General features: G+C 38.0%; 2 protein-coding genes across 5 annotated transcripts; one reads left to right on the top strand and one right to left on the bottom strand.

Moving 5' to 3' along the window:
- The first annotated feature begins 1,856 nt into the window (after positions 1–1,856).
- LOC103452987 (vesicle-associated protein 2-2-like) lies at positions 1,857–5,373 on the top strand. Its single transcript, XM_008392511.4, has 8 exons — positions 1,857–2,258; positions 2,410–2,480; positions 2,682–2,763; positions 3,158–3,273; positions 3,355–3,537; positions 3,875–4,207; positions 4,711–4,788; positions 5,055–5,373. Exons 1-8 carry the CDS (start codon positions 2,204–2,206, stop codon positions 5,169–5,171), a joined length of 1,035 nt encoding a protein of 344 aa, XP_008390733.1. The 5' UTR covers positions 1,857–2,203; the 3' UTR covers positions 5,172–5,373.
- A 485-nt stretch (positions 5,374–5,858) lies between these two features.
- LOC103452989 (sodium/hydrogen exchanger 1-like) lies at positions 5,859–10,601 on the bottom strand. 4 transcript variants are annotated; one of them, XM_070811139.1, is made up of 16 exons: positions 10,428–10,548; positions 10,255–10,330; positions 9,688–9,931; positions 9,354–9,472; positions 8,813–8,910; positions 8,519–8,578; positions 8,390–8,436; positions 8,108–8,302; positions 7,959–8,005; positions 7,722–7,788; positions 7,520–7,620; positions 7,302–7,403; positions 7,039–7,177; positions 6,886–6,948; positions 6,583–6,666; positions 5,859–6,482 (listed from the first exon to the last, which is right to left on the bottom strand). In XM_070811139.1, the coding sequence occupies exons 3-16, from the start codon at positions 9,862–9,864 to the stop codon at positions 6,102–6,104; spliced, it is 1,680 nt and encodes a 559-aa protein (XP_070667240.1). In that variant the 5' UTR covers positions 9,865–9,931; positions 10,255–10,330; positions 10,428–10,548; the 3' UTR covers positions 5,859–6,101. The 4 variants fall into 4 exon arrangements, with proteins under 4 accessions (XP_070667240.1, XP_008390734.1, XP_070667242.1 ...); XM_008392512.4 differs by having other exon boundaries at positions 10,255–10,601; XM_070811141.1 differs by having other exon boundaries at positions 9,570–9,931; positions 10,255–10,446.
- Between the last annotated feature and the right edge of the window lie 706 nt (positions 10,602–11,307).

Here is an 11,307-nt window from a genome sequence, read left to right as displayed (position 1 = left end):
TGTTTTCTACATACTCATTTTTATTTTTTACGCGCACCATTTTTAATTTTCAATCGTCGAATCGAAAAAATAGAAAAAAATTAAGAGAAAATTGTAGCAATGGTCCCTCAACTAAAAATTTATTACCATTGGTCCCTCAACTTATCAAAATGTGTAGTTATAGTCATTTTCATCAATTTGGTCAAAATTTTGTCAAAATAAGTTATGTTGGGATAACCATTTATATAATTAAGGTCCCTCAACTCATCAAAGTGTGTAATTACGATCATTTTCGTTAACTACGTCAAAAATTTTGTCAAAACGAGTTATGTTGGAAGGACTATTGCTACAATTGGGTTAAAGTTAAGAGACAATTTCTGGAGTTGGATTAAAGTTGAGAGACCAATGGTAATGAATTTTTAGATGATGGACCATAACTGTACATTTTGATGAGTTGAGGGACTAATGGTAATTGATTTTTAGTTGAGGGACCATTGCTCTAATTGAGTTAAAGTTATGGACCATAACTACAATTTACTCAAAAATTAATGATAAAAAATTAATAAGGGTATGTGGGAGGTAAAATTGAGTGTAACTAGCACCTTGCATGAGTTTAATGAATTAATATCTTTTGAACCGAGTTTTATTGGGTGCTACATGACACCAGACGACACCAATCCATGGACTGTTGAATTTCATCTAACGGTGGAGAATTAATGACTGGATGACCTTCTGCAGAGTATTATAATGGAGCCATTAGGAAAGCTGGGAAAATCATCAGAGAATGGTCGAAATTCGTCTGTGTGCCAATATGACAAACCCAACGGAGGATTTGACGATTTGTGAACATACAAGTCATTGAGTTACCATGTGGGGTTGTACAAAAGATGTAGTCACTGCTGTCTGGAATCCAACCCTCCCTCGCGACCCTTTCGTCATCAAATGAGTACCGCCACAACTTCAATCCATTCCAAAACAAAGAAAAATGACAAAATATTTGTAGCTCAAGTAATTATGAACGTATATCTCTGCATTTGAGATCCTGTGTTTAAATTATCCCTCATTTTCACAAAAATAAGGAAAATGAAAAGGAGGAAATTATATAATTTTTGACTTCCAGCCTTTTCCTTAGAAAAAGGAGAGGAAAAAGGGCAGAAAAAGAAGAAGAAAAGCATTGTTATTTTTTTATGGCTTCTCCTTTTAAGCTTTTTACTTTCGGTGGGGTAAAAAGGGCAAGGGAGCTGTACAAGTCCATGTGGTGCACGCTGGCCAGCTGTCCTGTCTAAGTTTGGTGGCTTTGCCTTGCTACTTTTCTTTTACCCTTGAATAAGGCAACGTTAAGATTTGTGGTTAAAAACTTCTTAACAATGTCCGTGTGGTAAACTTCTTTTCTTCGTCTCACTTTCCATTCAAATGATTTCCAATTCGGATCAATATGTTCTTTCACTTTTAAGTGTAAAAAGTCGATGCAAGTCTAAATTTAAGATCCAACAGGTTTAGTAATATCTTTTATTCAAGCGATATTCTATTTTAAACTCATCTAAATCAAGAGAGTAGAAAAACTCTCGATCAAGTGCATAAGTCTATATAAGTTATATAAGCATACTATATTCGCTTATATATAAAGAAATACTCTTGCGTAACAAGTGACGCTACATGACGAACATATATTAAAAGATTGAAGTAATTTTCGAACAAGTAACAAATATTCAATAGACGAGTGATGCTACTTGAACTATATGCATTGGTTACAATTAAAACGTAATCTCAAGCATTTACCTCACCATTTGGGGGGGGGGGGGGGGGGGGGGGGGGCAATTGGGTCAATTTGGATTGCTTGGGCGTTTGCTAAGAAAGAAAATGAAAGAGGGAAAAGCGGGTACAACCGTTCAACTTCAACAGTTGGGAGAGAGGAGAGAGGAGAGAGAGAGAGAGAGAGGAGAGAGAGTGGCAGTGTTCAGTGGTGATATTTCAGCAACAGCACCACCATCAACATCTCCCCCACAAATCCTTACTTGCCTTTCACTGCTCTGCTTCACCTTCTTCAAATAGTCGTTCGCCATCACCAACCCACCAAACCCATTCCTCCACTCCAACACTTTCTCTCTCTAGAATCCCCCCCCCACACACACACACACACACACTCTCTCTCTCTCTCTCTCTCTCTCTCTAGTTTCTTCATCTGGGTTCTTCTCATCCGCCTGCATTCTCTCAAGAACTGCCGATGACGACGGCGCCAGAGCTTCTGGAAGTTCATCCCCGCGAGCTCAAATTCACATGTAATTTCCACCCCCACTTTTAATTTTCTGGGTTCATAACTTTAATTAGTAAATTAGTATAATCTCCAAGAACCAAGTGATTGCACTTTCTTGTTTAATTATTACTATTATTGTTATTTAATCGTGTCTTAATTTTCTTTCCCGATTGCAGTTGAAGTGAAGAAGCAGAGTACGTGCTCGATTCAACTCGGAAACAAGTCCGACCACTATGTTGCTTTCAAGGTATTGCACTTGCTTCAATTTTTTGAATTATTTATTGTTTTTTGTAGCTTGTGTTTTGTGTGCATGGAAACATATATGATTAGTCACTTTTCATGAAAATGTGGCCAAAATTGAGATAAATTTGGGTTTGATTTGAGATTTAGGAGATCAATTGGGTGTGCTTAATGTTTTGGTTTGAAAATTGGCAAAATCTATATGCAGGTGAAAACCACTTCCCCAAAGAAATATTGTGTGCGGCCGAATGCAGGCATTGTAAAGCCCAAGACAACGTGTGATTTTACAGGTCTTGTGTTCATCTCTCTTCATCTTGGGTTTTTGTGTTTCTCTGTAATGTGTTGTTGTCGCTGTGGTTTCAATCCCAATGCATACATTGATGATATGTTGCTTCACGCAAAAGCATTATCCGTTATGTTGTTTGATTGTTAACACGGATCAAATGTTGGAACACAAATTTACTTGATTGGAATTGATGGCCTAGCAGCGTTTCACCGTGCAACATGTACTGTAATGAGTTTGTTTTTATAATTAAAGTAGATGATCAAGGGCTGTACTGAATTAGTAGAAAATAATGTCAAGCCGAAACTTACATCCTCACTGTTTGTAGCCTGTTATGGCTGACCTAAAATCTAGTGTTGAAACTAAATGGATTTTCACTCTCACCTTTTTATTCAATGCAGTTACTATGCAAGCTCAGCGTGTTGCTCCACCTGATTTGCAGTGCAAAGACAAGTTCCTAATCCAGTGCACCGTTATTCCATTTGGGACAACTGAACAGGAGATAACATCCGAGATGGTAAGAAGTTACAAATTATTGGGTGTCTCTTGGTCCAAGTTGTTTGGTAAAATTCTCCTTTTAATGTCTCCTTTCTGGCAGTTTTCAAAAGGTAGTGGACGATACATTGAAGAAAGGAAGCTAAAAGTGGTGCTCGTTAGCCCGCCCCCATCCCCAGTATTTGTACCAGTTAATGGGGAGTCGAAGCAAGATCCATGCTATGAAACATCGGTGAAAAAGGATAGAGTTCTGACTGAAGTTGAAAACATACCTCCGAGTCATGGGGTAAGAGCAAAAGCAATAACGTTGTTCGTTGAACTGAATTCTTGACTGATCTCTTGTACTTCTTTATTTGTTTGGTATTCCTCTTTTATTTATAGTTTACTTGCTCTGTGTGTATGTGTTCGAATATTCATTTATCTTGATTATGTGCGTGTGTCTGTTAGCGCCAAACGATATCTGCAGTAACATTTTGATGTGGTGGGCAGAAAAATAGATCCAAACCCTGCTTTCTAGCAAGATCAGTTTGTATTGTAATCAGTTCTGAAATTAGACTTGTCAAAAAAGAGTTGTTCTCATATTGTAATAACCTTCGCACCATAATCTGTTTTCCTTGTGCCAGGTTGCTGAGGATGTTGACGTGTTTGAAACTTGTAAGGACATGGATGAGTCAAGAGCAGTTAAGGATGTGGTGGCATCGAAACCAGCTAAGGATGCGCAGGAATTGAAACCAGATAAGGATGTGGAGGAATCAAAACCAGCTAAACATATGGAGGAACTGAAACCAGTGAAAAATATGGAGGAACCAAATCCAACGAAAGATATGGACGAGTCGAAACCAGCCAAGGATACGGAGGAATTGAAACCAACTAGGGGTGCTGCAGTACTAAATTTAACAAAGGATTTTGAGGAACTGAAATCAAAGCTAAATACGGTGGATTCAAAGCTAAAAGAGGTCTGTTTTTCTCATCTAGATATCTTTATAGCATGGTAACCATGAAAAACTTATTTTTGATAAAAGGTCTTGTAATTCTCATGAAAGGATAGTTGGAAAAAGATCTGAATTTAAGAAAGCTGACAGGAATAATGTGGGAAGAGGTTACTATTTAAACACGTTGAAGTGCTGTAGTTAACTGATATGCGAAGTGTTGAGGATACATTCGACATTAAGATTTCTCACAGCCTCCCAACCCCGCTCACCCTCTCGTCCTTCCTCTTCCGCATTCCATATCCCATTGTGGTGGACTAGGCTTATAATGCATCAATTCTTCTCATTCCTGGGTAGGAAGATCATATGATTTTATCCCATACAGGGCCCAATTCCAGGTGTGCATGCTCCTCAAATTTCCATTGGGTGGAGCCGACTTTCTAGTACTCATTGTAATGCTAAAATTCGTATAACCCCTCCTTGAAACTGTAAAGAGAAGTGATTTCATATTTGTCATGTATTCTTTGCAGGCTGAACTCACCATCACGAAGTTAACTGAAGAGAGTAGCAGGTCCTCTCGAGAGAAGAGTATGCTTAAACATGAATTGGTGAGTAATTTATTCCGTGAATCCTTCGCTTTTCTATTATCTTAATCTGAGGATAGCTGCATAAGCTGTAAATGTAGTGTACGCTCTCGCCCATAACTGCCTTTGAATCAAATAGAATGAAGAATGGGAGAGATATGGATGAGTAGTCATTTTCCATCCAATCAATTCATTATTTTGTTTCAGTCTTCTTTTTTGTCATAATCAGAACCTTGCTGCTCTTTTGTGCCCCGGTCTGGAGATATGATGTTCGCCTTTTCTCTTTGTAGGAATCGTTGAGGAGGAGGAAGAACAATTTAAAAAGGGTTACGGTTGGCTTCCCTCTCTTTCATGTTTGTATGGTTGCCCTTATCAGTCTAGCATTCGGATACTACATCCATCCGTAGAGAAAATTTTCTGTGCCGAATATTAGACAGTAAAACAAAGTTGTTTCTCCTTCCGTGACTGAGTTAGAAGGATCTGCGTGCATGTTTCTGACGCCATAGATGTTCTTCAATGTGATGTGTAATATATGGATCCATCTGAATTCTCCATGTAAGAACTGCTCCTAAATAATGTTTTGTTTTGTAAAAAATATCTTTCTGTGGATGCCAAGTTTATTTGAAGCTTATGCTGCAAGAAATCGAGTGATCAGATGAGTGTGATTACTTTTTTGAATGTTAATAAAAAAAAGTTGATAAACATTCGAAATTGGGTTGAGAAGTACCACTAAACTAAGAGTTAGTCGGTAATCTCTCTTTTCGGCAAAGACGTTCGGCCAAAAGGGCATTTTCGTCCATTGATGATTGGTACAGACTACAGAGTGCCTTGGCATTCAACCATAGAACTAATGTCCGAAAACGACAAGTCTCAAGCATTCAACTAAGGGGCAATTTGTTTGATATCACGATATCTGAAAACGACAACTCATGTGTACAAACGACATTAATCTCTTCTATACACGATGCAAATGATGGCGACGAGCCGCAAGCCTTATCTTATTTGTCATATAACGGTTGTCAAGATACATTAGATCCCTATATGCACGATCTAGCCATTGATTTTTAAGATCACTCAGTAGTACGCACATACAATCTCCGAAATCGAAAATTTGAAAGATCATAACAATAATATTCAGTACAACACCAATCGCACAACTTACAAGGCCATCAGCTGTGTTACGGAATTAACCTAATCAGCAACCTATGCAGACACGAAAATTTCAAAACCACCACACGAAACCAGCAGCTCGATAAACAAATGCACAGCGCAGCCACTCCCAAGCCCGACCTATAAATTACATAAATTAGTGCTCATTTGTGAACGCGTGTAAATAGTTATACACGTGTGTTAGTTCCTTCTCGACGCCAATGATGACCAATTTCTTCAACAGGTGAGCCTGGAACGACAGGCACAAAACCCCGCCCGCCAAAAACAGGCCTCATGAAGGCATTGTCAAATCTTCGCCAGTAATGGTGGACAGTGTGAGAGGAAGCGCCTAGGAGCATTCGTAAACTAGTTGGACGGGGGATGTCCACGGGCCCTATGTTTGCCTCTGAATCTTCCACCCCGCGGTTCACTTCTGAATCTTGGCCATTGCTGAGTAGTGACGCAGTGATTGATTTAGGGCTAGATGGTTCAGAAGATATCATACTCGAGACGTGTTTTGATACAGGAAGCAAGATTCTCACAAGTGGTTTAGTCATCAAACCAAACACCTGCATAAACAAAAGGATAATATACGAAACCAGTCATTTGCGGGTTTATATACAAAATGTGTCCCGAATGAGTCTGGTTTTTAAGTCGCCGGTGTCTTACCACTGTACTGAAAAGAACAACTGTGATGGTACTGGTGATCATGGTCGCATTCGCACGCAGGTCCGTGTGGCCAGAGCTTCTAAACTGCGTACGCATTCACAACAAAATATCAACTTTAGTGTGACAAAACTTTCCCAAGCCTAAAACTGCTCAACCACATTGTAAGAGCAGCATAGAACAAAGATCACAAGTACACAGTCATGAATTTATTCTCACTTTCGTCCAACTGTCTTAAAACTCCCGAAGACTATAAATATCAGTTTCATAGGCAACAGAAAGGACTGCGTAACGTTCAACCTTTACCTGATTATAAGCAAGTGCCATAGAAACAGAGCCACGCATAAGCCCCGCCCACCAAACTGTAACCTGAAAACCGGGAAATGCATGGAGATCTGTAATATTTCATTTGATTCAAAGAATGTACACCAAAAGAGATCAAATAAGATAAACTCTTACTTGTTCCTTTAAACTGAGCTTGTCTTGTGGAGATTTTTTAGTCAAGTTGGATAAGAAAGATAAGGGGAAAACAAAGGCGGCTCTTCCAACCAGAACCAGCGCCAACAGAATCGAACTCACTGCTATGGATTTTCCGGGGCTGAACAAAGAAATAAAGCAAAGCAAAGCAAAATTAACCTAATATCGGAGAACAAGTAAACATGATGTACATGACGTAATGAGTTTAGAAGGATGCCAGTTTCCATTTTATGCATGAATCATACCTATCACTCACAAATCTCCACTTGTCAATGTCCAGGGCATCCATGCCGACATAAAGAAAGATAAAGATCTCAGCCACAAATGACAGAGTGGCAAAAGTATGCCTGCATTAGTTTGTACAGAGAATTGAAACATCAGAAATGATTTCCATAGGTGTTGACGGATCGAATGAGAACGCCTCTCAATTGTCCAGGAAGATGTTTCTGGATATTTAACGTACTTGGTTGTCACTCTTGAACTTTCAGTCACGTTATGCCATGTGTAGTGAGACATAACAATTCCACAAAAGAACACAGTGAGAATGGCACTCAAATAAAATAGCTGCAAGATAGATCAACATTTTATTTTATGGTCAGAGCTCCTTTTCGATAAGAAAAATAAATAAATAAATTAGATGATATACAAGTTGTCAGAAATCTTACTTCAGATAGTATGTATGAAAAGTAAGCCATGAGTATCATAAGAGCGACTTCGCGATCAGTTGAGTGCCTGATTATTGTAAATTAGAAAAAACAAGTATAAGAGCACTGCTCAAAGTCACATTGAAAACTAAGTCTTTCAGCGTAAAATTATACAAACTTGAGTTTGTTATTTTTGCTCTCATTGATTGAAAATGCTATTAGAAGAAAAATACCAGTAAGACACTAATTTTTACAAACCTGCCGAAGTAGAGCTTCTTGATGATATATGCACTCAATAGTCCAGCCTGCAGGAAAATGGCGTAAGAAAAAAAGACATGTGTAGGGGGAGAGAGAGAGAGAGAGAGAGAGAGAGAGAGGGAGAGGGAGAGGGAGAGGGAGAGTCTTACTGCGACTCCTAGCATTGTACTTGCAGCAAACAAATACAAAAAGCTTCCAAAAAATTGCAAAGCAGTGCTTGTATTGATGTTAGAGAGGTCGAAGCTCTGGATTGCATTGAAAAGAACTATTGATGTAGCATCATTAACGACACCCTCCCCAAAAACCAGGCTGTACAACAAAGGCGTCTCATCCTGATTAAGCACCTGCATTCGACAGTCTAGATCAATTCAGTGGTCGTTACTAAGTCTAAAACAGGAGCACATCTTCACATGACACAAGACCATGCATACCTGTAAGGTGCAAACAGAATCGGTTGCAGAAAATATTGCGCCAAGTGCTGCAACCAAGGGACCGATCAACTTAAGCAGAAAGTAATGAAAGAAAAACAAACAGCAACCAATTGAAGTCATAAAGTATACCGAGATAATCTCCAATCTTGAGGGAACCAATATTGAACTTGTGAAAAAAGTGCATTGCACCTGGTTCAAAATAGAAAAGAATTCATGACCACAAGTAAAACCATGATTGAAATTATCCGCTGTTCAATCGAAATCGAAGAAGCTTGTTTGAAACCAATTATAGTGAAGAGGCAGTCCTGCTCAAACCTTAAATGATGTATTGTTTCAAACAAGTGTATATATATATAGTTATATACTCATATTTTAACGAATATCCTAACTACGAAATCTAAAATCCTCAGGTTGTTGAGTTACCTAAGGATATGATGGAAAACGATATGAGAGTGCCAGCAGCACCAAAAGTCATGATAGTCATGAAGTTACGAAAAAATTGCTTCTTCTTTACCTGGAACCTGATGACATATTGGAAAGAAATATCAATTATAATCTACTACCACCTGTTGAATAACAGTTCAAAACTAGATTTTTACAAAGTCCATTAATTTATTCTTTGAAAGATTTATACTGATCAATTCATTATGCAGTAACAGTCAATTTGCACTTCTAATTTGCATGATTAAATGATGACAAATCATTGGTAGCCTCTTTCCCAAAAATAGATACCCCTCATTGACTCATCGCTCGCGGCTCAATCATGCCACATGTTAAGCTTATAGCCGGAAGCTCCTGTTTTTTGAACAGAACTCTGGTCATTTCATACCATTTACGTTAATTAGAAAGTTGTCTAGTTGTTTAGCAAACCATATACCAATTGTATACTTTGTGAAACTAATTACACCTATTAGACAAACCCGTAATTCCAACAATTACATCCATAAAACCGAATTTAACTTACCCGGCATTGAAAATGATAGGCGGAAGCAGATATATAAAGAAGAGATCTTCACTAAACACTAATAAATGTGAGCTTTTTCCTCCAGTTGTGAGCAAAATCACAACTCCAGTGCACAGTCCCTGCCCACCAAAATAAAAAATTCCAACAGTATGATTTCCAATGCTCCATAAAACACACACACACACACACACAAATACATAATACATATAAAGATACCAAAGTGATTTCCGCACATCCCTTTATTCTCCTTGCTCACCCTCTTTATTTCCGGCAGTTGTACTGAACATATATCAAAAAATCATATACAGATATCGAAAAACCAAGGCCGACTCACAATGGCAAGGGCTGTGATGGACTCATTCATCCATCGACTTTCCTCCAGCAAATGACCGAGTAGAATACAAGCGCAGAGAAGCGCCACGAAAAGGTTCATAGAAACCACCGATTTGTGGTCAGAGGACATCAGAATTCCCATTGATTCCGTTGCAATTGAGCTCGCATCGACCGCCATTACTGGCAGTACTAGAGCTCAATTCAATTCAAGTTCCACTCCAAGTCAAGCCTCCGCTTCAGGGAAGCTGAAATGTGGAAATTTGTAAGAAAATCTTAAAACTTTTAATTTTATTCGAGCGATATTCTACGCTAAGTTAATCTATATTATTCGAACTTGAGTAATGCTGATCTGAACAACCCAAAAAGGAAGAGAATCTGAAATCAGATATTTTATCAGTGGAAAATATCTCCATTTGTGACTGTTGATAACCCCCAAGTCAAATTTTCCTCCATTTTCTCGCCAGCCAAACAGAGAACAACTATTTCACCTTAAATTGTGGAAATTGAATAAAAAACAATCAATTAAAGCTTAAAAAAACAGATAAACTCAGTTTTTTTATTCACTCACCAGTTTTTGGTGCTCAAAGTTTTGATCTTGAACAAGAAAATTGAGCAGACAAACGATCCAAATTTGGATCTGGATTCTGAAATTCCAATCGCAAAAGCTATCAAATTTCAAAGCTTTAGAGAGAGAAAGAGCAGAGCAGGAAAAGGAGGAGTGTTAAGATGAGGAGGAGAGACCGCCAGGGGGAGTTGGAGCAAAAGTGACCGTTGATTCAGCAGGCGGTATTGAGATGGAATCAAACAGGAAATATTTCAAGTTGTTTGTTCTGTTGTGCATCATTGATTCATTGTGTTTGTGTTCCCTTGAACGAAGGATCTTTTTACATTTTATTTATTTATTTTATTTTCTTGGTAGGTCACTTTTTTGTTTTTGCATGTCGACAAAACAGAGATTAAATTAAATTATTTTTTTAAGAAAGTTCGTTTTCATGCTTGCCATCTGCGCAGTCTAATGAATGAAATGGGGATCTTCAAAAGTTTTTTTTTTTTTTTTTTATTTTATTCATTTCATTGTGCATGGTAATATGCTTTTGTTTTATGTCAAAAGCAATCATAATTGATAAATTTTAATAGGATTTGTCTTGAGTGGTTCTAATTCTAATTACGCTAAATGCTCTCTCGCTTATCATATTGTGCAAGTAATAAGACGTAAATTTAATACAATATCAATGTATTTAGTAGTAGACAACTGACTCGTCTACCTAAAATCTTAACAAAATCTAAGTAGGTTTTTCTCTCTAAATTATAGAGTAGGCAATGTGGCAATCACTATAAACTAAATTATCAAGTACAAACTAATAAAGGTACTAATAGCTTTTTTTAATGCCTAATTTGCAAAGTATGTATGAAAATATTGAGTAGAACCATTGAAGAATCTTAACGTATGGGCCAAGCCTTGCTCCCCCACTTAACGGGTTCCGCACGTTCACAAGGCACGATGCTGGTGGAGGGTTCGTACAGCCACCATCATAGAAATCATAATACCCACACCAGTCTCATCAAAATATTTCCCACTTATTCTTTGGTGGTTAAATAATCGGTCAGATTATTTAAACAC

This window comes from Malus domestica, chromosome 13 (assembly GCF_042453785.1).
Source record: "Malus domestica chromosome 13, GDT2T_hap1".
NCBI classification, from domain to species: domain Eukaryota; kingdom Viridiplantae; phylum Streptophyta; class Magnoliopsida; order Rosales; family Rosaceae; genus Malus; species Malus domestica.
This window is presented reverse-complemented; position numbering and strand designations above follow the sequence as displayed.